The 26,869-nt window shown below is 35.6% G+C and overlaps 3 protein-coding genes and 1 long non-coding RNA gene across 7 annotated transcripts in view; 2 read left to right on the top strand and 2 right to left on the bottom strand.

Annotated features, from left to right (window-relative positions):
- LOC110829473 (uncharacterized) overlaps positions 1–26,869 on the top strand; it is a 414,372-nt gene that overhangs the window by 344,074 nt on the left and 43,429 nt on the right. The window lies entirely within an intron of this gene.
- Osi5 (Osiris 5) lies at positions 5,101–9,849 on the bottom strand. The gene is made up of 2 exons (XM_022063195.2): positions 8,973–9,849; positions 5,101–5,762 (listed from the first exon to the last, which is right to left on the bottom strand). Exons 1-2 carry the CDS (start codon positions 9,517–9,519, stop codon positions 5,413–5,415), a joined length of 897 nt encoding a protein of 298 aa, XP_021918887.2. The 5' UTR covers positions 9,520–9,849; the 3' UTR covers positions 5,101–5,412.
- Positions 15,109–18,620, bottom strand: LOC147873683 (uncharacterized). Its single transcript, XM_087350636.1, has 2 exons — positions 18,243–18,620; positions 15,109–17,180 (listed from the first exon to the last, which is right to left on the bottom strand). The coding sequence occupies exons 1-2, from the start codon at positions 18,610–18,612 to the stop codon at positions 16,159–16,161; spliced, it is 1,392 nt and encodes a 463-aa protein (XP_087206762.1). The 5' UTR covers positions 18,613–18,620; the 3' UTR covers positions 15,109–16,158.
- On the top strand, positions 21,229–26,443 carry LOC110829461 (uncharacterized). Its single transcript, XM_022063192.2, has 3 exons — positions 21,229–21,736; positions 23,744–24,211; positions 25,901–26,443. The coding sequence occupies exons 1-3, from the start codon at positions 21,250–21,252 to the stop codon at positions 25,996–25,998; spliced, it is 1,053 nt and encodes a 350-aa protein (XP_021918884.2). The 5' UTR covers positions 21,229–21,249; the 3' UTR covers positions 25,999–26,443.

Consider the following 26,869-nt stretch of genomic DNA (forward strand, 5'->3'; position numbering starts at 1 on the left):
TTTATCCGGTGAACAAGATCCAGTGACTGTCATTGGCCTCCAAGTCGCCCCCGGCAACTTGTTTCTGCCAATGTGTTATGAATATTGTAATCGGATTCTTCACATTTCTCTACCGAACCTGGCAGTGTGCAGACCTGTCGTGTCCTCAACATCCATGGTCATTTTACCATGTTACGTTATACAGGATACAATTTGCAGTTGAAAATTTTTCCATACAATATTTTTATTTTCCGTCTGTACACAAACTTAAAATAATGTTGTTTAAAATTATTTAAAATTATAACATTCTCAGTAGACACTGCATCTTGTTACATTTTTTGTATCGACGACATGTCGTTTTACGTTTTATATTTTACTAGACGATGGATAATATCCAAGAAAATTTGTATTCAATTGACTCTTCACCATCGTCAAGAAGTTTTAGATTTGATATACAATCGTACTCTGTTTCGGTATTAAGTTCATTCGTGTTTAATTTACTTACTGCAATGAACGTAATGCCCCGAATTTGCGAAATCTTTCTGGAGAACACAGATGTGATAAAATTGCAGTTTAGCTTAAGAAGAATAGTCCATCATGAGAAAATAAGAACTGGTTCATGTAATAACGTCTTGTCTATAGCAGAGATTAAATGTTATAAAATTAGAGAATTATTATGATTTACGAACTCTAAAGGTCATGAATTGAATCACAGATTTTCAGGTATCTCAGTCGGTAAATATCCAGGCTATACTTCCTGCAGGAGCATGTAATTTTCTCATGCCACGCAACCCGGTTTTGGGACCACCAAGTCTCTTAGCTAGTGGCTACCGGGTCTATTTCCCTAACGAAAATCTGCCGGGGGCTTGAATTTGCCCACACAGATCCACCTAATGTCGAGGTTAAGAAAGCTTAAAGCTGCAGACTACTTTTAAATTTTCGTGGCTTGATGCTTAACTAAGCACATGGGTATTTTTTTAAATTTTTACCATCATTTGCTTTGATTAAGTACAACGATTTAAATCCTACGTCAGGATTCTTGGTCTCTGCTGTTGATTTTTGAACCCGGGTCCATCTTTCAAGTGACTAAACGTCCTCCCATATGCCACACTGAAACGACACACATCAGTCTCTCTTGACTCAAAGTAAAGTTTAAGAATGCGGTTGCTAGTTGTCTCAGATCGTCTGACCTACTTCCCTGCATCCGACGAAGAATTAGGTGGGGAGTCGACGAAGTAGACTCATTAGAGATGCAGGACGCATTTATACTCAGACATAGGGTTTATGTGTAAGTATATTCGTTTAAATGTGAGATGGGTTCGTACGGTACACAGCCCACGGTTTGTATTTCAAGTTCTTATGATAGCCAAAGCGCCTGTTTCTCGCACGAGCTATTCCTTAACGTAAATTATACTTAAACAATGACAAAGTTAATTTCACATATCACATATCTGGACCTGTTTTTTAACTACGTATGTGTTATTTCACTCCTTTACATGAGTAATAGAATCTAAGCTCTTAAAATATGCAAACAATAACTGTGCTCTGTAAAGTTGGTGCAGAGAAAGAAACAGTCATTGAATCTTCTTTATTATCATTAAATGCAGATTCTGGTACCAAAACGATATTACTTCACACGTATTTCTTGGTATTTACTGTTGTAAACGCTGCATCTGTTGGTCTTTTAACTGTAAAATATGTCGCTTTATGCATTAAAGTATACATGGTTGCGTAGCTTTGTAACGGTGGTGGGGGTAAGTGGCTTTATGCATTATTTTATCTCGTATGGATTGCTTTACAATTACGCATTAAAATCACGGAAGGAACTGCAATAATTGGAGAATGTTATAGATCAGGATTTAATATAACCTATTGTCAATATATGACATAGGAATCTGAATCTTGTACAGCATTCTGTCATGTTTTACTTCTTGTGAACGAAGAAATCTCTTAATCGAAAGAATTGGGGAAACAATATTAAGATAAATGTTTTAGAAGGTAATTAAATTTAAGAGTTTCTATGTAGGGTTTCTTATTCACTATATCTACAAATTGACATGAGAAGGTCGAATGAAACCTAATCCATATTCGGCTTAATGGTTTTCTTAAAAATATTAATCAGAGTTTAAAATATATTATTCGGGTTAGGTATAATATCAATTTTATATGTATTGATTTATGTTGAATCACATCGAAAAACTGATAATTGTTTAAGAATTTCTCTGGACCTTTCTGAATCTTTCTTGCCAGATTCTGCAAGATGTTTAACGCCAAATAACCCTATCCGAATTCCGAGTGAAGAAGATTACAAACTTATGTACCAGTTGTAAACTAACGAATTAATAATCGACTGTGTGTATCTCCACGATAGCCTATATTTATTAGGCGGCAATAATTATAGTTATTTAACAGTTTGACTATATATATATATATATATATATATATATATTTTTCGTGAGTTTCTCCGGCCTACGGTCACTTCATAATAGTCTCGTGCACTGAATGAATAAAAATTAATTGGTCACAGCTTATTTTTTTTAAAAAAAAAACATTTGCTTGCGACTAAGCTGGACAGCGGTCGACATATGTCGCTTTTATTCGAAAACATTCAGCATTTTCTGCTCGTGCTACTGACCTTAAAAAAAGTCGTGGTCACTTGTTGCTCCAGTAATCTGCTGTTGTGGCACATGCGAGGAAGTAGAAACCGGTGTTACAAGATCAGAAACTATTTCTCTGTCTTCATTGACCTAATTCTGCGACGTTTATCAGAAGCTGAGAAGCGTAAGGATGACCATTCGTCGTATCGCGAGAATGATTGTCGTTGGTTTTTGCAATTTCGTATACAAACGTGTGCTATCTCGTCTCGTAGAGGACTGACCGCGAGGATGTCTTATCCAGGTTTTCACATATTCCATTTAAAATTTGTTCTCCTTACCAACAAAAAGTAGTTTTCACAAAGTGTTACTAAATCTTGAAGAACAGAACTATAATACTTATTTGTTCAGAGAGCAGCACGGTGTAACGAATTTTTAATATTACGAGTTATATTCTCGTATTTTGTTCTTCGTATCTCAAGCAGAATGCTGGTGTAATTCTTCAAATAGGCCACGTTAACTTTCTTCCAGATCGTTACGAATGTATAATTCATAATTATTTTCCTATTTCATTCGTCGCTGTACCGAGTTATATAATAAAATAAAAATATTGTATATAGAGAGAGTGGCAGATAGAATATTAAATTCAACCCGAAATACAAAAGCATTTGTAAGAATTGATAACAACAATTTAACAAGTAAAATTAAAGTAACGCTGTCTCAGTATGCGCCATGTAGGCGCTTGGGGGAGAGATAATATACTTCTTACTATTTCTTAACCTCGTCAATAGATGGGGGTGAGTGGTCAGCATCACGCCTCAGCCGAGCTATCCCTCAGGAAAAGGGCCCCGGTACTCATTGACCAGGATGCTGGATGGGGCCCAGAACTGATCTGGACACAGAAGCTAAAGGAAACGTTCTATGCCCCTATCGCGGATCGAACCCCGGTCGTCCAGAATTCGTTAGGAGGAACTTACAGAGTGGATTTATAGCAGATGCTAAATATGTCCACCATCTACTGAAGTACAGGAATATATCTTTTGTCTAATGTCAAGGGGTGGTTGGGAGGGTCTATTAACGGGGGAGGGGGAGGATCTAATTTTGATTTCATTTTTGTATCGTAATACGTGATAATTTTGGGATAATTTTTTAAATAGCACGTCTTATCTGTAGTTAGCACTGTCTTCTACGGCGTTTATAATGACTTTTTCCGCTGCTCCCTTGGTCCGAGAGATGAGTAATAGGCTGATGTGTGTCTGTCTGTCTGATTAGAAACTAGTTACTTGTTATGCTTCATTGTATATTAGGAACTAGTAGCATAATAAAGTAGGTCAGTAGATTGCGACGTGATAACTCATTAGTCTGTGAGCTCGTAGGACAAGAATAGCTTTAAATTAACATCTTGCACATGTTTCACTCAAAACAATACAAAGAATTAACTGAGAACTTTTTTGCCCCTGCTAAATTTAATCATTACGAAGTTTTACTAAAAGTTAGTCCCGAAATGTTCCTTCTATAAGAGTTAATTTTATTATTAACACGTAAACATTTCACTGGAATATTTATAAAAACTAATAATTGTTTAATTACTTCGAATTTATCAAGTAAATTTGTACAACTGGAATGTTTGATTTCTAATTTAGCCTTGCAAAAATCTGAGTACGTATTGTATTCGGGAAATATGGTAATTTGTACTGATGATCCAAGTACTTTATAAAGTTTTTTTTTAAAAAAAGTCTCTATGATATAATTGAAGAAAATAAATTTTTACTGGAACATTCGGTGAAGAAGCGGTTGTTGCCTGTTTCAGTAGTAGTATTTTCGTCTTAAAGAGCTGATGAGAAACTCGTATAAGCTAAATTAGTCTATTAAGAGGTGGGCACCAAATTTATTATTATTGGTACTGCCAGACGTTTAAGATATTAAGGACGTATATAGTCAGTCTTTTAGAACAAGTTGTCTCATTTGTTGCATGAAAAAGTTCGAAAATTAAAAGCGGTTTTAATTATAAAATCATGAGATGAAATTTAGTACAGAACTGAATTTGGAGTATAAATTAATAACGGTGTTAAGAAATTTCATAAGCAGGATGTTTATCACCAAGACAAAAAAAAATATGTTCTCAGTGCTCTGTGACTAACAATAAATTAATAAGGAATTTCATAATCCTATATATTTTAAATTATACTGACATTAACTTTCTGAGTGACTAACTCCGTGGTATATTAATTTTTGAGAAGCTGACAGTCGCTCAGTCTGTAAATAAAGTTACATTTATTTATGGAATCTGAAGATTATAAAATGGCTGCCTCTTGGGATGTTGCGCCGTGCGTAGCCCTGATAATGGAGGCAGAAAGGGCCTCTGAAACGTCGGTAAACTTATACCAGACTACACGGCGAAACATCCCAGAAGACAGCCATCTTCGGACTCACCGCTGAGGAAACCTAAAATCCTATTTATCCGAAGATTATTTACCATATGTAGAAGCCCCAGTCACTGGGCTTCTTCTAAGTCATTTGAACTCAGTTTTCACTCTTAAACCCCATTTATTTGGTACACGTTAATTAATTTCATATGTCGGTGATACAGTTTTACAAAACACTTTAACAAATACTCATAGATTATACACTCGCCGATTTAAATAATTTACCAACTTTATAATTATCTTATTTTCGCACGGCGTAAATATGCCAAAAAATAATTTCAAAGCATTTGAAGTTATCGAAACCTCAGCTCAGGTGATACCGTACTTTATACTGACAGTCCTACTTAAGTTTGTAAAATACATATAAATATGTGGTCCTGACCTTAACCTAGCGTTATGATACAGCAACTATATTAAGGTTGCATGAACAAGTGTTTGTAGCCTCGATAGGCTAACCAGGCTGGGTCGTCGACATCGCCATCTGTCGACGATCTCTTCTTCCTGTAATGTCCATGTTCACCGCCGGAGTGCATTGGTACGACCTGCACAACGTGACCGCTCCCGTGGTCATCGTCCTTTGAGGCGAGCTTCTTGATTCCGATGACCGCGGAGAGCAGCAAGGCCATGGCACTGACCATCAGAGCCTTCATTGCCAGTAGCCCGAGTCCGCCCAAACCCAGGGCGGTCAACATGCCTTTCATCATGAGACCAAGAGCCAGCAACCCTCCGTTACCTCCTTTGTCTTTCTTCCTGGCACTGGAACCTGCAACAAATGACCACATGTGTGTAAGAATTTTACGTGAAATTGTGTTCGGGCTTCCTGTATCTGAAGTTTGCTGATGACCTCTGAAACGTTGGTGGAAATCTACCAGACTACACGGCGCAACAACCCGGAAGACAGAAATCTTCATACTCTGATGATGGAGGCAGTATGACCTCCGAAACGTTGGTTAACATCTACCAGACTACACGGCGCAACAACCCGGAAGACAGAAATCTTCATACTCTGATGATGGAGGCAGTATGACCTCTGAAACGTTGGTTAACATCGACCAGACTACACAGCGCAACAACCCAGAAGACAGAAATCTTCGTACTCACTGCCCTGATGACGGAGGCAGTATGACCTCTGAAACGTTGGTTAACATCGACCAGACTACACGGCGCAACAACCCAGAAGACAGAAATCTTCGTACTCACTGCCCTGATGACGGAGGCAGTATGACCTCTGAAACGTTGGTTAACATCGACCAGACTACACGGCGCAACAACCCGGAAGACATCAGTCTTCAGACTCACCGCTGCGAAAACCTCAAATCCTACATTACTATATCTGTTTCTTAGGCCCCTCCGAAGAATCGATCCAAGTCTGAAGCTCTTTCTAGAATTTAATCACACATTGGTTTTATACAGTGAGATATATGATGATAGCCCCTTATCCATCTCAGAAGGTGGATAACCACCCTTTATCGGCTGTCCGTGACTTTTTAAAACAAAAGGAAGTTTAGTATTATCGCGTTTGGTTTCCCTCCCAAAGGAATCGCAGACCTCGAGGAATATGTTGACGTAGCACAGCAGTGGAGAGTTTTCAGTAATGATAATAAATGGAAAAGTTTCATTTTATAAGGGCTGCTACATCTAGGCAGCTTTTAGAAGTACTAAGTTGGTTCACAAAAGTCCTGAAATAATAATAATTCCCAACTGGACTTTCTACATCACTTTAATGTATATTTTTATCTGTCTTCGACATGTGAAGGCTATATCCACTTTTCGTAAAATGCGGGCTTGCAATGCTGTGATCACAAAGGACCAATTAACATTCAGCAAATACTTCCTACTAAGCAGTTTAGATTTTTCCTCGTCTGACATCAAGAAATGCAAATATTAGAGTTACGTGTTGTTTTTTATGGGAGTGAAATTTTGACTGTCACATTAAGGGACGAACAAACACTGAGGATGTTTCTGAACAAGGTTCTGAGAAGAACGTCTAGGCTTTGTTGGATGATGCGACGGGATATGGGGGAAAGTTACATAATAATGACCTTGAAAAGTTCATTATTCACCAAATATTATTAGAATGGCCAAGTCAAGAAGGATTAGATCGCGGAAAAAATGGCAAACATGTGGGAGATGAGAGGTGGTTGCAAACTGTTTATCGGAGAGTCCGACGAGAGCAGACTTCTCGGAAGATGGAATGATAATATTAAAATAAAGTTTAATTAAACAGGATTGGACGGTCTGGAGTGGGTTCATGTGGCTGAAGATAATATCTTGACTAACTAAACGACTATAAGCTTCTCAAGAAAGACTGGTGAATTGAGTTAATTTCCTTAATTCGCTCATCCGTACAGTCATCCGCCTTGGGAGAGTTTTGACACGAATTTGCATATTGAGCCTGTTACACGCTGAAAGAGCATACGATAATTTTACACGGGTACCTTCTATTTAGTCAGTTATAAATTTATCCGTCACGGAATAATTTTACACGAATCACTGAATCCATTACAATCATCTTCAACCTAATAATCTTATACAAGTTTCTGGTTTCCAATGAATCATACGCAACTTTTATGGTGTGATAATTGTTCATGGGATTTACCAAGTTCAACCTGGCACGCCTTTGGTCAAAGAATTTTAAACAGTTTGATTAATTCAGTCAATAATAAAGTTAACAGACGTGATAATTTCAAAGAGTGTCTGTGCCCAAATTGTTAATCAAAATATAGTTGGATGGTTCATACATTAAATAGAATATTATTAAAAAAGTCCAATTCCTACATCCTTCGACGAGCTGATGTGCCTGTGAACTCACTGCTGTTATTCTATCCTCTGAATATTTTATTTGATATCAGAAAAGGACAGAAATTATTTGCAAAACATAAATAAAAATGAAATAGATTTTAAATCTGTCTTTTAAAATTCAATTATTTTTAAATACGAGTACATTTCCCTCCGAAATTAAAGTGTGACTCTAACATATCTTTCAGAAGCCTTCAGGACCTATTTAACCACGACCTTACATCCACACCGTTCACCCCAGTGTCACAAACAAAGCTATGGCGTCCAGGCCACTGTCGTACAGCCATGTAACTCGTATGTAGGAAATTCCAGTGCCTAATTCAAAAATCTACTCACGGCTGTGTAACTGTTTGGCAATCATCCGTTGTCAAGGATATAACTTTTCCAAAAATTGGACTAGGTTCATTTAATTCAGTTAGAATGTATTTTATAAACTGGCAAGCTATGGAATAGATTGATTTGGTTCAAGATATGACCAGATGAGGGCTCTTATGTAGATGTTAATTAAATTTCTGGTTCTATAAAAGACGGGGAATTTATTGACTAACTGGGCGACTATTAGTCTCTGAAAAAAGGGATTATTTTATAGAGTTAGTATGTTGGCACTCATGTATAACCAGTTTAGTTAACTTAAATCCTCTGTAAGCCATCCAAAGCTTATCAGTCATTTTCATTCTACTATCCGACACTACCAACTGAACACTTTGGTGTCGCTACGTTTAAGAGTCTTAAACAGCGAATGGCCAAGACTCTTAAAAGTAGCATTCTTATATTCAGTTAATGCGAATAATTTGTTAATATCTGAGATTTTATGTTTTAATGACGGTGAAAATTTTGATCGTATTATTCTGTGTTGAGACTTGTGGTCTAGGTGGTTACCAACCTTCTTTACGCTGAAGATGAAGGCAATAAGTTTCTCAGAAACTTTGGCAAGGACCAACAAGATTACACCGTGTCATAACCCAGAACACCATAATCGACATGATGATAGTATCTTCAAATAGTCCGCGATTGACAACTTCCAAATTCTAACCTACTCGCCTGCCAATTGACTCGGCCTTCGGGACCTCTGGACTTCGAACTACGCCTTCACCTTCACGTAGCTTAAGGACCAATCACCAAAGCAATTGATAAAGAGTTGTTAAAGTATTACTATTGGGTGTTATTGACTCACCTTCTTTGTCGGCTCCGAGCTGCTCTAGAATGCGCGACCACTCCCCGCTGGAAGGAAGGAGATCCGGTAGTCGTATCCTGAGCTCATGATTACTGAGGAACTTCTTGGCCCTCGACAGTAAACTCCCGTTATCCTTCTGCAGACTTCTGAAGGTTGATTCTGAGGATACCTCTCCGGAATCTGAAGTGGCTATCCTGACCAGCTGAACCCCGTCTGTCAGCTGAAAGTTCCTAGGACTATCCAGCAACTGTGCCATAACTCTTCTCACAATCTTCACTCCGTGGCAGGTGATGGAGGAATTCCTTGAGAGTTCCTCATCATCTGGACATGAGTTCCATGATTCACTTAAACTTCCTGCAACACCCCTATAGATATTAACACTTCCAGAAAGATTTTCAATTGTTTCGCTCAAATCGTCTGCAATGTTGTTACCGTCTCCTGATACACTTTTGGTCCACTGATTCTGTGACTCAACCATGTAACTACTGACCAACGCACAGGAGACTGCTAACAGCGCAATTTGCTTAATGGCTTTGCAAGCAGACATCTTCTTCTCTTTTATTTGTTGAGTGGTGTCAGATGTCGAATTTATTTAAATGTTTAGTAGTGGAATAAATATCGATGAGCTTATAGTAAATCCTTCTGAGACACAAATCCACAGGAGTTCACAGCTCGATATACCGACAGATCATATGAGATAATTTTAATGTCCGAGTACACTGATATATTAAAATACACCCTTTAATAGCGAGACATTGAATAAGATAACCTGATGCAACGAGGAATGTCCGAGATTATATAGTTGTTCGCTTGTCTTATATAAGAAAGTCCATGAGATAGTGGGGGGCTGCTTTTCGATGGAACACATTAGCGTCCTCTCACTGGCAGGACCGTTTCTCGGGTAACAAATGAACGTTCCTTTAAATGGAGCGTGGTGATCTCGACAAACAAAATAATAAGATACAAAGTGTTTTTGATTTTGTGAACACAAAAGAAGCAAAGTACGAACCGTAATAATCTGCGATGACTCGTACAAAAAGTTGCAAGATGGAGTACAACGTAGGGAGACCAAGTATTTGCATTGCGTTAAGGATGGCTTCATTGTGTCCATGGCAACAAACACAGTTATGTTCCTCGTAAAATGAAAAGAAGAGAGCAAGTAAGGAACGAATAAAGAAATATAAAATTGGGTAACAAGAATAAGTAAGAAGGGAAAGTGGAAATGGAATGAGAGAAAAACAGGAGAAAATAATAAATAAAAGGAAAAGAGATAAAAACGAGAAAAAGCTGAAATACGATAAGTTTAAAATGACATCAAATCTAAAACTTCTTGACGATGGTGAAGAGTCAATTGAATAAAAATTTACTTGGATATTATCCATCGTCTAGTAAATATAAAAAACGTAAAAACGACGTTTCGGAGATGGGGCTCTATCTCCGTCTTCAGGTTCCTACTCAGTTGGGCCTACTAGATAGAGCTAATCCCTATCTCCGGACATGTTCAGAGAAAATAGAAGATGATGAAAATAGAGGAAACATAGAAAAATATAAAATGAACCAAGAAAGGAAGAGAACAGGAATGAAGATATGTGAAGAGCCCATAAAAACTGACAAAGAAAACGGATAAAACTGAAGATAGAGGAAGAGAAACAGAAAGAATTTAGGTAGAAGGTAGAGGGTGATACTTTTGCTGGGCGAATTAAGTTTTGTATCGACTACAAAGTGGTAGTTAAGCCTAGCAAAACGTATTAACTCATATCGCCTGGATATCTGCATCCGAGATTCGATACTTCGCTGGAAAAATTCGCTTTAATATTTTCGCCTAGTGAATTATTATCATCATACGTAATTAAAAGTGCGGGATTTAATTAATGTATCGTTCGTAGCATTGAGAGCGTTAAATGCATTTTCATATCACAAGCTACGAAGAACGCGCTATTTTAACTAGTTTAAATGTGAATGGGTGAAAACAGACCAACATGATTCTGTTTGTAAGGGCGACAAAACGGTGCACTCGTACCTTAAAGGGGGCGACTCACTAGAGCGCGCAACTGTTGAACCAGAATACGCTGTTCACCGCAGGACGGTTGAAAAAATGAAGAGGAATGTCCAGCTTCTTTAGCGGCGCTTCAGATGTGGCTACTTATGTCAGTTCCTTAATTAATAAAGATGGTTTCGTATTTGCGCCTTTCTTCTCGCAGATCATAAATGAACACATAACGAGGTGATCGTGTCTGTCCGTCCGTTGGTAAGTTTTAGCTTGGGAACCATATAACAAATTTCGACTGAGTTACGTATTATATCGAATTAGACATGTTTTCAAACGGCTAATTAAATAAGGGATATGACAATTATATATCTACAACATTTATTTTAAATATTTATCAGTGCTGTGAATATTAAGCGAAATACATTAAAATAATTTTTTTATCGATATCCGTTGATAGAATAACTCTGCTTTATATAATTATAGTTCCATGCTTAGTTAATTGGTAGGTTTGTTAGTTAGTTACAAAGTTCTGTAACGAGTCTGTTAATGTAATAATAACATTATTTGTTAGATTGACGAGTTTTCGTTCAATTACTTCATTAGTTGGGTAATTAAGTGGTGAGTTAATATAGTTATTTGGTTGATCAGTTAAACAGTCGGATTTGATAAATAAGTAAGTCTTGGTAGCAGGATTTAGGCTATCACCGTACAGAATAGGCACAGTTAGCGCGCATTGGACAGCTGCAGTTCGTCAAACACTTCCATATGGATAGCGAGAGTCGGTTTCTTTATAAGTGGGTTTGCTCCAATCCTGCGCCATATGTGTAAGCCACTATGTACATAATTATTCTATCTCGTCATAACTCAAACTGTCATCTGGGAAAGTCAGAGAAATGCAGTTAGCAACTTGCATGTTGTATCTTCAGACAGGTACTCCAATCTCGAACTAGACATTTGATATCCTGATTACGTTTCTCGTTGTTTTCCTCAGAGAGTGTTTACTTGAGACAGGTATATTTTCTCCGTATGATTATCGTTTCATTCCATAGAGCCCTAAATAACATCTTCTGACGAAAGGGATTCGGTAAGTAAAGTAGGAAGTTAATATAAATTCAAATATATGATGAAAGTCTATTCCCGTTATAGATGTGCAACTGTACTCATTTTTGAGATGATATGCCTACGTAATTTGTAAGCAGAACACTCCCGAGCAGGTTAGTATAGCGGTACATTTTACAACTGTAGGCATAGATACGCTATTCAAATCTCAGTTTGTCATTGATTTTTCTAAATGGTCCCGGCATATGACGGTTTATTATTTCGAAGGAATGTATTACCATCTCCTTCCAAATTCCTGTCAACTTAACAGTTTTCATCATCATCTCATCTTATTATATTTTATGTAACATCAGAAGATGAACTAACATCTTTAAATAACCTAAGAATGAATCAAAATATGGCCCTCTTTCCTTAACAGGCCATATACTCTCTCACTCTTTCTCTCTCTCCCTTCGACACTTGGCAAACTGTTATTCAGTTTCTGATGGTTTTTATTTATTTAATGTATTATTAAATTAACACGAGTTTGAATTTCATACTGCGTGATTATGTTTGTGCTGTACGTTTTTCGAATTATTTTTACTCAGAAATGAACCAAGGTTGAATGAGAAGAAACGGAAGAAGAAGAAGAATAAGAATGGAAAAATAACAAGAAAACTGAAAATATAAAATTCAGAAGGCAAACTGTGAACAGACGCACTTAGTGGCAAATTCTGCCGTAAATACTCATCTAAGGATGGAGAACAGTCTAGAAGAAAAATAAGTAGAAAAAGGATGTTAAATTCATTTTCAGGATGAGATGGAGGGGAATTACGAGAACGGGGAGAAGAAATAGAACAGAAATGTGAGTGACATTTCTTTGTCATCTTCGCATTTCTGTTCTCCAAGAAACTGTCAATCCCTTGTTGAGTTTTAATTGGTTACAGGCTAAAAAAAAAAAAAAAAATACAAAAACCATCTCAATTTTAATAATAATCCGAATAAGGTCATTAGCATTAGGTCTGTTCGTCTCTGGACAGTTGTGTGAACTATTACATCCAGTCAATATCTGGCCTCAAGACGGAGAATCGAAGTCGCGACCGCAGCACTAGGAATCAACCAGACTAAACTTTCAAGAATTACGCCAGCATTTTTGGTTTCACAAACCTTCGCCTCGGAAAAGGGTTCTTTCAGAAGTTGCGTAAAAGCTTCTACACGTGACATACTTTTATAATTGGCCATCTGATCTGGACACAGAATCTAGGGTAATGCATTCCTCCTGTCCCAGATTGACGAGACGATAATCGATTAATGTAAATGACGGAAAGCGGATTACCCACAGACAAGCAATCTGCCGACATTTCGCAGGAGTATATGCGCACAAAAATGACATAAATACACGCACATTTGCTGTGTTTATTAATATACTTATCTTCTCGTGTGGTAAAAGATATTATCCCCCACTTATATAAACAAACCTCTGCCAGTTCTTTCCAATCGCCTTGCCCATAATCTATTTCTCCAAGATAAGTCTTAATGTGTGAACGTGTTTGCAATGGTAATTTAATACCATTTTTTTTTATAAACTGCGATAAACTTTCAGTTTATCTTTTATAATTTATAACTCAGCGGCTTTCGGGTTTGTGAGAAAGGGTAAATGTTACTACAGATCTTGAAAGGTTGGTAGCCCCTTTGCTGTGTGAATATCTTCCCTCAATTTTTTCTAACAGGATGTCTAGCGAGTCGTAGTTTAATATCTGTGACTGTCCTAACAGTTCTGTGCAAGTCCTGAAGTTTCTACTTAAACCTATATAACGGGCTAAAAGTCTCCACTTATTTTATAGTACTTAAGTCGAAATACGTATGCCTGAGTATAAACTTACAACGAACGCTGAAAAGCCTGTATTGTATATTCTTATCTAACATAAGAAATGACTATTTACAGTTTAAGAGATGTTAAATTTTTCTGTTATTGGAATATCTTAATTTATATGATTAATTTCAGTGGTTAATAAATGTGTAATCCCGTTCTGATTAAACTATACACCCATGTACACGGCATACAGAGACAAAATGTTCTGTTGTCAAAGATGAAGATAACATTTATATTACAATTTAATGGATAGGGTGGCAGTGTGTTAGGTGTCTCCGAGTAGGCCTTAGAAATCTTAAACTATATTCTAACAACTTATTTTTAGCCTCCAGAATACTGTATTTTATTGTTTTCTTTGTTATTTCTTTAGATTAACTAAGATTTTAATTGAATAAGTAATATTTCTAACCTAGTGGTTTACGTTCCACTGCCGTATGAATATAATTCCAACATTTATAAACCAAGTATCTCTACCGAAACATTTTATAGTTTCAAATAAGGTATACGTGGTATTGTGAGAATTTGTAAGCTCGAAGTTAGGAATCCGTCTATCCGTTCGTCTTAATAGCTTCCAACTCTGAAGACCTCAAGTTTTTTCTTACTCGATTTCTTTCTTTCTTACGTCAAAATTTATTCGTAAGGTTCATTCAGACCTATTCAATCTAAGTTCTTCCCTCATATGCAATAATAAATCGGCTGAAATTCTGAACTTTAAAGTTTTTATCTCAATTGCATCGATGTCTATGTAGTATACAGGTCCATTTAGAGTATGTGTATACACCACTTGAATTATAAACAGGATAAGTTCCTTTTTGTGAATATAGTGATATTATGTAGGACAACATAAGTTAACAATAACTTGAAATAGGTTAGGAGCGCGTCTTTAGTGATCCTTACCTATTCATCCTTTGTGATTAACATTGCATTCTGTATTCTACCTTTCTCCGTTCCGCCGCTGATTTCTATGTTTTAGATGCAAATATTATCTCAAGCACTCTTTTCTCAGACACATAAATATTATTCAGTTATTTACGTTGTAAGTAAAATTGTATATGTATAAAATAAATAAGGCCAGAAACACAATTAATAATTTGTTTTATTTATGTATATTTAATACAATAATAACCCAAAAATTCTCATAAATAAATTACATAAATAAATTGAAATAAATAGCAATACATTTTTGTAATATTAAAGTAATAAAGAAATACACTTATGTCGTGTATAGTATTTTAACCTCAGTTTAATAACTGTTTGTTGAATTTATTTAAATTGTTTCGAGTCACTAGATGAATATACGAAGATTTTTGAAACGAAACTTTAATAGACGTTTCAATGTAATTTACAAATTAGAGTTAGTCATTTCACAAAATCAACACAACTGTGTTGGTTGACTTATTTAATATATATGCAGCAAAATCTGTCATTTCTGAAGCCTTCTAATATTCTTATGGAACTTATGATATAATTAATAAGACGTGAAAATTATTTTAAAACTCACGTTAAAATGTTTGAAGTGTTATAACTTGTTCATGTAGTAAATATTTACATGTATTAAACACCATAACTTCGCAGTTTTATTCACAACAGAATATATCTTCTTTATAAAAACATTCGTTCGGTGTTATCAATTTCTGTGTTTCCCCTTAACTGCTAAGTGATCATAACCGATTTTATAGTGAAAAATATCTCGGGTCTACCGCTCATTCCTTGACTGGAGACTCCTATATATCATAAAGAGGTAAATAATATGGCATGGAATAACTTGATATATTCATAAATAACCTCAAAATAAATTAACTTTTTCATAAATTACCAACGCATTTATCCGGACTAAACTTGTAATCATATGAAAAGAAATCCGTCAGTAGGATTTTACGTGTAGAAGTGTCCGTGGAAACGTATGTCCTTTTAAGCTGATTTTAATCGTTTTATAATCCTCATAAGTCTGATCCGTGATCATAAAATTCCGACGTAACCAAAAGCCGTAATTTAAACACCAAAATATAATTATCCTATTTTGTAACGCAAATAACCTGCTTCCCTGTTACGGACTCATGTTATTAGTAAACATTGCCGCTTTATACCTCACGGGAGTATCAGAAAATGCACTCAAACAGTGAATAGAACCTGCTATTGTGCGAATTAACTAATGCAACACATGCATCTGTGTTTCGGATTACTTATACCACTCTATCATTCAAACATTTTTTGCAGGTGGACTGCGCGATTTTTTATTTTTTTTTTTAAAAAAATATTCAATATCTTTAAATAACTTAACTCATTTACATCCGATCTATTTTTCTGCGTATCGCCAATGCATCTACATGTTGTCCTTCGACCTCGTCTAGTCTCCTCCGTCCAGCGCTGAAGACTCTGTAATGATTCTGTCCATCCATATCTCCCGTATAGTGTCGTTTAAACAGACGAACGACTTTATCTCGTGTTCCTTTCTCTAGAGTAGTTTGATTTTTAAACTCCCCAGTACCCCCTTCAGTACTCTCAACAAAGTGTTTATCATTTTTGCCGATCGTAGCACTTGGATGTGCACTGTCACGCATGTAAATTGCCTCGTGATGTGTAACGGATCCGTTGTTTCCGTGCCTCACGGTACTTGAATTTGAAGTATACTGTGTCAGGTTTGTTTCGCTTTTTATACCCCGATGTATCAGCTGTCTTCTCTCGTTATGTAAGTTTCCTTTGTTTCCTACTTCTGTTTCAGAATTCATCACTCTGGTGGTTGGACTCTGATCTGCTAATTTCAACATCTTTGATTCCCGTAAATTTGTCTGAGAATCTCCTATGTTCTCATTTTCTGTTGTGTACATAAATTCCGATACTCTCTCAACGTCATCTTCGCTTTCAGTTCCGGGAGACTGGACCCAGTTTTCTTCGTCACTAGTTCCCTCGACTCTCTTCAGATTGTTAACTACTCCTTCGTCGCGGTCTGTATCAAATCCTCTACTTTCAAATTCGACAGATGGAGGCCAATCTTCTTCGTAGCCCATTTTCCTTCCGTGTACGAGGTACGCCATCCTCTGGTGAACATGTTGTCCACCTTCACCATAGTACGCGTATTTGTCATCGTGATATTGGTGTCCCTGTTGGTAAAGACCGCCATCTGATCCGCTAAACAGCTTCTTCAGTCCCACAATGCCGATTAAGAGAAGAGAGAGCTTGCTAGCTATTAGAGCCATAGTACCAACCAATGCTAATTTCCCTAAAGCTACAGGAATCAGGCTTCCGAATTTTAGTACGACTCCAATCAGTAGTGGGAGTAACATCCTCTTTTTGAGACGTAGGTTCCCTGTAAATTAAGAAATGTCTCTTAATAATGTACAAACCAGAGAATCTCAAATTTCACTTTCTTTAAATATACACCATATCCCAAAAATACTTCATGAAAACATCATGATATTAATTATATCAATGTTTTATATCGTTTTGAGCTTTGTTGTGTTTACTGTTAAGATTCAGAAATTTGGTTCGACTAGGGACATAATTAACTTGTTTGCCAATATTCATAATAGATAATCTAGAAGAAGTTTGTTCGAAATTCGTTAGGCTATTTCGTTGATGAATTTGTACATATGAACGGGTATGGCTTCTCGGTCATACACTCAACCTATCCATTAAGTGAAATTATGACAGAATATCAATTCCATATACAACGGAGGATTTACTAGAAGAATTAAATTTTCAGGTGGACTGTATTTATTTCTCAATTATGTATCGTTACCTCCATCTAGAACGGATGCTACCTCATAAGACCCAAGAAGGAAACTTTACCTTTATTGCTTATGTTTAATAAGGACGTCAACTGCTAAAAATACACACATTTTAGTTTGTTTTAATTGCGTATAAATCTATTGGAGATACAGACCAAGAATTAAAAATTGTACTTAATATTAGTAAACATGTTTTATTCCCAATTAATCATGCTTCATTTGTCGTAATGTTTATCCATATATATATAATATATCTATTTACGTCACATAGAACTGGAAAAGTCTCTGTTTAAATTTGCGAGGCTTACACATGCTGCATTGTATAACTACATCTTAAAAATTAAAGACACATCTGAATGAAATATATAATTTATTTCGTGTATTCATATTTTGTACTATGAGCTTCCTGAAATATTGGACTTTGTTTCCATTACTGGTTGTCAAAGATATTTTCAGATCAAAATTATATACGCCCGACAAATTGTAGTAAAGTCTAAGTTTCCAGTACTAAATGTAATTGAATATATATATATATATATATATATATAGGTTTTGTTTCAGAGTATAGGAACAAAAAACTTGCCCATTATGCAAAGAACACATCAAAATAAATACTAAACTGAAAGAATTCTTTAACTTACGTCTGGCCCCATCTGGCGTATCTGACGGTAACCACTTGGAGGAAGGTACCAAAAACTCCAGGAGTTTCTGAAGTAGAATACCGTCGACCTGATCTCCAATTTCCTGTCTTCCGTTTCCATTTCCGGTCTTATTATCATTTTTCATAATCGTCGTATTTTGAAACAAATTCGTTGCAGCATCTAACAGTTTATAAGTAAGACATGCTTCTGTATCCATATTTAGACATCGTTCATATAATTTTGAAGACACACTCGTTCCTTGTTGAACTTCGTATTCCGAATTGTTTGAATTTTCACCCAAAATATAGGCTGATGTTACATGACTTAATACGAGAAACGAAATCAAAATCTCGCTAAAACATCGTATCATTTTGCCTTTAATCTTAGAGATAGGAATATAATGAGAAGATAATATTGACTATGTCACTAAAATTATTGTCGCTGTCGTAAAAGTTGTTCCTGGCCGCGTATGTAGACACCAAATGGAAGTAATAACGTGTATGGTCCCTGCTTTATGGTTTTTATGTGTGAGGTTAGACGATCAAGAAAGCCAATTAGCTACCTGAAGCCACGCAACTATGATATGATGAAACTAATTACGATAAGAAACATACATGATTTTTTTTTTCCCATTAGAATTGAAGGCACGAGGTTATGTAATCACTTATTTTAGGAATAAAGATTTCTAGAGCTTGTCGAGGCTGTAAACAACATGGTTTCGTTATATGTGTGAAGATTTTGCATCCGTCTCCCACTCCATATCACCAAACATAAATCTCGGTTCTGCCTTATAATTCCGGAACACATTAGAAATCTCTGTCTTGAATTTGTACAAATCTTTAATATGCACTGTTTAGAATATTTTATCTTTTAATCAGCTACTAAACCACAGTCGGTTTATCCACTAGGAACATTAGGCGGTCACCTAGGCTGGCAAAATTGGGGAGTCAGCGTAAAAATAGAATGTAATTATAAAAAAGATAAATCATTGGTAAATAATAAATGTGTGTTCGCCTTTAATCGACTTTGTAATATGCCGCCAAAAGTACTTGGTACCATACAGAAATTAAAATATAAACCTAAATTCTAATGTGTAATTTTTCTATTGCATTTTCTATGTGAAGTCTGAGAAATGTACATCCAGTATTATATTATTTTCGTATGTCATGTTAACAGACTCTAAAATTGTAAATGCAGAACTTTTACTCATATTATAACACATTATTTATTGATTGGAAGGAAGGTGGAATGCTAAAGGTTCACCTAGGGCACCAAGCACCTTTATGGTGCTGAAGGGAATATTTTGATCTAAGCGACCAAATATTAGCAGGCCGGAGCAAACTCCCTAATGAGGAGATTCATGGTTATCATTCTCAACCAGATGTTGAAAGATTTCAAACCAAGGAGGAAAAGAAATTGTAATTTTTCCAAAACGTTCGATAATTCTCAACATTCGACGCCACTCACCGACAATAAAAATCTCACTTGGAACAAAAATATAAAGGAAGTAGACATCTTTGGAGACGTAAGATAAAATTACGTTATGTTAAATAATTAGGGGGTGAGACTGTGGACTGAATAACATGGATCGAGGTATGGATCAGTGACGCACTGTTTCGAAAGCAAAGCAGCCATGAAATATTTTATTCAAAAAAAAGTCTATTTTCCTTTACCAACAATAACTTCTAAAAGAGAATGGTTATGAAAAACAATATTTGTAGTACACATATTTATTTTGGCCGTCTATACACAAACTTATTAAAATGAGTTGTTAAAATATTATAACATTCACAATATAAATATAAAATATATAAAATACGTTATGTTATGTTTTGGTGCTCTTTTTATCGTATTACGATATTACATTCCATTTTGGCACCTTCATATTAGAAACGACATGTTTCGATGTACTAAAAAAAATATATATTTGTAGTGTCTTCATGACACTGCCTACTTAGTCGCCCAATTTTATTAACGTCATCAGCTTAGACAAGATGTAGATTCCCTTTTAACTACAATTTCTCCTGACTTTCCTGAGAATTTCTAATGGCGTGTTGTTTAGTAAATTTTAAGAGCTATAGGAAAGATATTTAATCTGTTTTTTTTTCCAGATAATTCTGAGTAGGAACTGAACCAAATTAATGTTAAACAATATTATTACTATTTGCTTGTTTAAACCCATTTGTTAGCCGCATTAGCCTAACTAATTTTGTGATATAGATCTAACTAATTAAATGATAGTGTTCTAAGTCTGCATAAGCGTACTTTTACCTGAGTTATAAAGTTTCTTAAAGTCTGTCCCTAAGTAACTTATACACGACTCAATTTCCTCCCCACTATCTAACAAATCCAGAATATCTGATAAGTGGCTGATATATTACGTCGAATTGCACACTAATGATGCCTGATATTTTATTTTCTCTACGAACTTAAAGTTGAGATGAATGAAATTTTTTTAATTAACCCCAATTTAATATAATGTATTTAAGAATGATAACTATTTAAATAATTGTAATTATAGAATCGAGATATTACTCAGTTGCTAGTTTCGTGAGCGAAACTTGTTATATCAAGAGAGATTTGACGCTCTGGTTGTCAAAAATGCTAGATCACAGAAAGAAATTTCCTTTGCGTGTTGCCATGTGATGGAGCAGTTGTCTAGGCGTTGAGACTTACTTATCTAATGAGTTTGCTAAGACATACATTTTTATTGCATGGGGGAGTTTAGCTTTGCTACTCATGACCACGACTGTGTGAAAAGAAATAAAAGTCTTGAGATTCATCCGACACTACTTCATTCTTATTACTCCTTTGTGTTTGACAGGAACACGTCTCATTCAAACTTTCGACTATCTAAGGCGATCATATACACTGACTTATTTCGAGATATTAAGACGTCATAACTTATCGATAACATACTGTGTTGAAACGTATTAAATTATTTCAAAAGTCTACGAAGTTGTAATCTAATTATTTTTTTTATCTAAAGTGTTAATAATATTTAAATATGAACTGCTTATGTAGAAACACGGTGATTGTTCTAAACTTCGCCATTTTATTAATCATATTAGTGTCTGGAATAAAAGGTTTTCAAGGTTCCGAAGCAAAGGAAGTGCCTAGTGACGATTCAAGTGACTGTTGGTCGACTGCCAATATCACATGCATCAAAGCCATTATTTTGGAACCGTTTAAGGATATTTGGAATAAAAAAGAGATCAGACTCACGGATTCGGCTGTGATTGAGAGAACAGCAAACATTTCAGTGGAAGATAACGGAACTGTACAAATTAAATCTGCAGAAGAGAGCCAAGGCCGAGGTTATGGCGATGTTGATCAGACGGTGGAGAACATCGGAAAATTTCTCAGCACACATGCGCTTCGGATTAATCTGTGGAATTTTACGACACTTAGAATTGAAAGGTCGCAAGAAAATCCGGAAAATTTTGAGATAATTTTTTATACGAATCGAGGAAGTACCGATATTGATTCAAGGGGTAAGTGTTACAATAAAATATTTCTACTCCATACCCAAAGTACATGAACCTACATTACGTTTCAGATATACATCTACTTTGTACGTATATTAATGGTAATTTTAATGTAATTTACATTGCATTTTCTACGGACGAGAGAATTCTTACTACGAACACAAGTTTACGTAATATCTAGATTTGTTTTCGTTAATCTTTTACAATATAATCGGGGATCTATATTGCACTTCTTTTATTAAAGGAAAAAATATTTATCCTGTTGTTTTAAAAGTGGAATTTCACAGCATAGCAAATTACTTATGTTATACAAAAGATCGTTATATATTTGGAATAATTACTTAAATATTTTTGAACATAAGATAACATACATATGATATATTCTATGAATTGCGAATCTATTTCCAAGATGGGGTTTGCTGTCTTTTTCTCCAGCGATGCAGATTATTGTCCCTTGACCTCCTCTGGTTCCAGGCATTTATAGTTGATCTGTCCTTCTCTTTACAGGTACTGTTCTTTTATTTAAAACTTTTGTTCTAATAAATTTAATCTTCAATTTTCAGAATATAACCATCCAGTTGTGTCCTACGTTTTCTTTCCTGTTATTAATTAGGCTACACACATGTTTAATGTGTCTTGCATGTGTCGTCTAGTAACCTCATCACTACGGCATACATCAGGTGTCTCATCTGAAACCTTTGTTTCCCCTTCTTATAGCTTCTTTCAACCCCCATATTTCACCACTGACCTCAATTCCATTATTTTATAATATTCTGTAGGGTAAAATAATATATAATTGAGGTTTATTCTAAAATTACATCGCTTATATCAGATTTGATCCAATGCAGAACTGCCTTAAAAAGTCATTGACGCTGATTTCTATTATATTATACCTGTGTATAATGTGAAATTTCAGGTTATCATAGCGGCGAGTATAAAGATGGCTATATTTTGGGTTGTTTTGAGATACAGTCTTTTTTTAGAATTTTACCGATGATTCAGAGATAATTACCCTGATGCTGAAGGCAGCAGGAATCTCTGTAACGTCAGTAAATTTCTACCAAAATATACGGCCAAATATCCCAGAAGACAGCCATCTTCATATTTTGTTATTTATGAAATTAACAGATGTGTGCATATATTTTTATTCTATGCTAAAATGTCTCCATGTTTCTTTATCAATTTCAAAGCTGATGCACGTAACTAAATTGCAATTGCCGACAGATAGTTAATAATTATAGCTTAAAAGTTGAACTTGAGAGTAATAACTTACTGAGTGAACTGGTCAGTAGGAGGTACTTAGTTCTATAGTTTAGATGCCGGAATTCTGTGCAGGAGTACGATGGCCTGAGGTGTGAATTTTTCCATATGCCGCCTTCAGAAACTTTAAATGTTCCCCCTCATTGTGAATGTTGATATAATACCTCAAAATAGGCCACGACTATCTTATACAAATTCGTATTAATCATCTCTGACCAGATCTCAACAAAACCGCACTGTTAATCTCTGATTTATCCATAGATATCAGAGAGTAGATAAAAATTATTGCAATTGGCGTGGTTATGAGGGCGATATTGACAATTTGAACGTCGATGTGCAGGAAAACCGCTTAGGTGCTAACAAGCTCTTGATAGCAGTGGCTCGAGTTTCTACCATGCATGCCAGTTACTATTGGTTGTTTAGAGACAGGAATTATTCACGAAGGGTTCTCACATGAGGCATACGCATGTTTGAGGCCCAGAATTTTTGAATGGTGAACTGAACCAACTTTAATTGTGTGTTCCCCATGTGTTTCGAGGTCTAATATCATCAGCAGTTGTTGCAAAAATCATTACCTTCAGACTCAATTACAGAACTTGGCGGCCAAATTAAGATGTCCGTGGCTACAAATCTCAGCCCGGATATCGGATATCTTTACTGGGGGTTTCATCTTGATTTTCTTCAGTCTTTTAACTCACTTTCCAAGTATTTGTAGTATACGTTTACTCAATCTGTACATTGTGCGACTTGCAGCGAAGGACAGCCGTATGTGGAAGATCATTGTTCCTCTTGTGATGGGGTTCAAGTCGACTGGGATCCTCATTTTCGCCATTACTGCCGTTAAGCTGTTTCTTCTTAAGGCCCTCATGATCAGCAAGATAGCACTCCTTGCGGCCGGGTTCCTCTTAGGCAAGAAGCTGATGAGTTCGGTCGGAGTTCAGGAACAACCATATCAACAACACCCTTATCTCTTGGCCAACCAACCACTCCATTACTATAACGACCAAGGACTGGTGGGTGGCCTCCCCACAGGATACGCTTATTCTAACTACGTGACGGCTGGGGGTAATTATGGATCCGCCACTGGAAATGGTTTCGGAGCCTCGGCTTCTGATGGAGTAGCCGCTACTGCTGCTGATGACCTGCAAGCTCATTTCACCAGTAATGTCTTAACCAGTGCACAAGCCATCACGGCCAATCACACGACCACAAGGAAAGACGGTAACAGTTTGAATTATAAAATATACTTTGGTAATTATATATTGTTTAAATCTTGTCCGTCTAATCACAATAAATTCTTATTAAATATTAAAATATTACAATAATTAACATTTAAAATCTTAAATGATGTTCTTTATCGAAATATTCGATTTACATTAGACCATCATTTTTCACTAATGTAAATCGAATATTTCGATAAAGAACATCATTTAATATTTTAAATATTTTAAATGTTAATTATTGTAATATTTTAATATTTAATAAGAATTTATCGTGATTAGACGGACAAGATTTAAACAATATATATTTATTATATCACAATATGACGCAACTTTACCATCTTTTGGTAATTATGTTGGCTAAAGAGTTATTTCTAAGTTTGTCGTCACAATTTGGACCAGGATTTTCTTTTCTAAACATGCTTAAGTTACGGTTAGATTTGGTACATGTTGGTGCATGTCTTTCCTATTGACGGAATATCTTAAGAATGCTAACCCCTTTGTATAAAATTCTATAATATTTAATGATATCACTACAAATATATTTGTATTTTACCATTTTACCAATAATATCCTCAGTCTTACTTCACCATGGACACACTCGAACAAAAAGCGATAATTAATTAAATGAAACTCAGGATGGTAAGGATTTCAAGAAGATCTGTCCTACTATCCGCGCCCACAAAACAGATTAATCTTATGCCTTCTTATTTTTAAGAGTCATAACTTTATTAACGTACATGTTCTGACTTAAAATTGCTACTACCCACGCATAGTCGCAACATCATTAGAAATCTTTAAATATGCGAAGAAGATTGGAAGCACACACACACTTTCATACATACATACACACAATATTGAACTTGATTCAATCGCACTGAAAAAGTCTTCTTTCATTTTCACAGCATACTTACGTAAATTCTAATCTGTCCATCAAGATTGTTACGAACTTTACTGATATCAATATTTCTTTGGAATAAATTTCCTTTATTACTGTAATGTAAAGAATTAATTACATAGATTCTCTCCATAGATTCCGAAATTGATTAAGCATTTGTTATCAGGTGTTGTGGAAAATAATGGAGTATCTGCACGAGTTAAATCGTCGTTTACTTCAAGATTTACAATTTACTTTTTCGTATTAAATCGCGGTACGCGGATTTATAAATCAGGACAATTTATTTTTACTTCACGATAATTTATTAAAATAAGAACAAGTTCAGATATTACTCAGTTATTTTTTTAAAAAAATCTGTTGAATTGTTGCATTTATTAAGTGTTCACTTAAACACGTAAATAATTAATTTAAGCGATAATTTTTTATCTTGCGAGATGATGCAATATTATAAAAATATACGTGGGTCTCCTGAAATGCATTAGCAAGGCACAGATCAATAGGAATTGGACCATATTATTTTATTCTGAGTTGCATTCATGTGTTCAAGATAAGGTGTGACGTACTCTGAAATGATATTTGACTCATACGAGGCCAGCATTGATACTTTCATCTCCCGTTGTTTGCAACGGGCCGTTCCCTTATTTTTGGCTTAATTTAGAGATTATTTGGCTCGGCCTGACTGGAACGTAATGTTACGTTTGTCGATTTGAGCCAGAGAGGTGGTGGTGGCCGTTGGGGTTTATTAACAAGCTGTGGTTCACTACAACGTTGATCTTCCATGTTGTTTTGAAGGTACGCAGAGAAGATTCCTCCGTCCAGTGAAAAGCCGCCTTAATCGGATTCCGATAGTGACGTACCGGAAAGTCGTGGACACTGGCAGGAGTTCTTGAAACATTTCCACGGCTATTTTTTGTTTTTGTTTTTCCCAATTGCAGTCATCAGTGTCTGAAGTGCTTGCATCTCTCGGCCATTGCATATTACAAAATAGCGTATAAGCCACGCAAATGTGACTTTGATCGACTGTATACGGACATGTGAATTTTAAATGCATTGTATTTCTTCGCTGCGTTATGTTGTTAAACAATGGTACCTTCTAAGTGCTAATGAATAGTCTTAAGTAATTTAAATATATTTATAATTATTTATTTTATTGTATTTGTTAAAATAAAAGCCTACTTTAGTTCGCTAATAATGATAGATTTACAATAAATAGGTTGTTATTCTACTGCAGTACATTTTTGTGAGTGATATAATTTTTTGTTAATTTAATATAAATATACCCATGTCGGTATCAAGGTTCTGAAAATATATTTAAATAAAGTAACAAAGGTCAAATATTGTATATCATTAATGAGGATGTGAAGATCTTAGATTTTTCATAGTACTTGCTATTATAAGTTATAAGCACGTAATATAAACTTGTAAAACCTTCATACTCTGATATATATATTACGTACTTTTTATCAACATCTGCGTATGTTTTGGCGCCTTCGAAACGAATTGTCACAAAAATGTGCTTCGCCATTTTCGTCTCTCTGCATTCAACATCTAGGGATCGCCGAAATGATTGTGATGATGTTCTATATTGCGGAGTTGTGATAAAATATTTCTGGAGGCATTCCAGTTTTCATTAAAATCGGGACAGCTGTGACGGACGCTTTGCGTGAAGTCCTACGTACGTTTCCGTGCCCATCCGAGGCGTTACCCGCTAAATATCTACCGGAGCAAAATATCTTCTAGAGAAAAGTAAAACTCGCATTT

Source organism: Zootermopsis nevadensis, unplaced genomic scaffold, assembly GCF_977971745.1.
Source record: "Zootermopsis nevadensis isolate Lab colony 2312 unplaced genomic scaffold, Znev_1.0 Znev_ptg000017l, whole genome shotgun sequence".
In the NCBI taxonomy this organism is placed as follows: Eukaryota; Metazoa; Arthropoda; class Insecta; order Blattodea; family Termopsidae; genus Zootermopsis; species Zootermopsis nevadensis.

Bases quoted from the DNA above. Each gene is read 5' to 3' on its own strand.
- LOC110829461 (XM_022063192.2), top strand. From the start codon at position 21,250: ATGAACTGCTTATGTAGAAACACGGTGATTGTTCTAAACTTCGCCATT. The intron at 21,737-23,743 runs GTAAGTGTTACA...TGCGACTTGCAG, and splicing joins TACCGATATTGATTCAAGGG to CGAAGGACAGCCGTATGTGG. The intron at 24,212-25,900 runs GTAACAGTTTGA...GTTGTTTTGAAG, and splicing joins CACGACCACAAGGAAAGACG to GTACGCAGAGAAGATTCCTC.
- Osi5 (XM_022063195.2), bottom strand. From the start codon at position 9,519: ATGTCTGCTTGCAAAGCCATTAAGCAAATTGCGCTGTTAGCAGTCTCC. The intron at 5,763-8,972 runs GTGAGTCAATAA...CATTTGTTGCAG, and splicing joins GCTCGGAGCCGACAAAGAAG to GTTCCAGTGCCAGGAAGAAA.
- LOC147873683 (XM_087350636.1), bottom strand. From the start codon at position 18,612: ATGATACGATGTTTTAGCGAGATTTTGATTTCGTTTCTCGTATTAAGT. The intron at 17,181-18,242 runs GTAAGTTAAAGA...CTTAATTTACAG, and splicing joins TACGCCAGATGGGGCCAGAC to GGAACCTACGTCTCAAAAAG.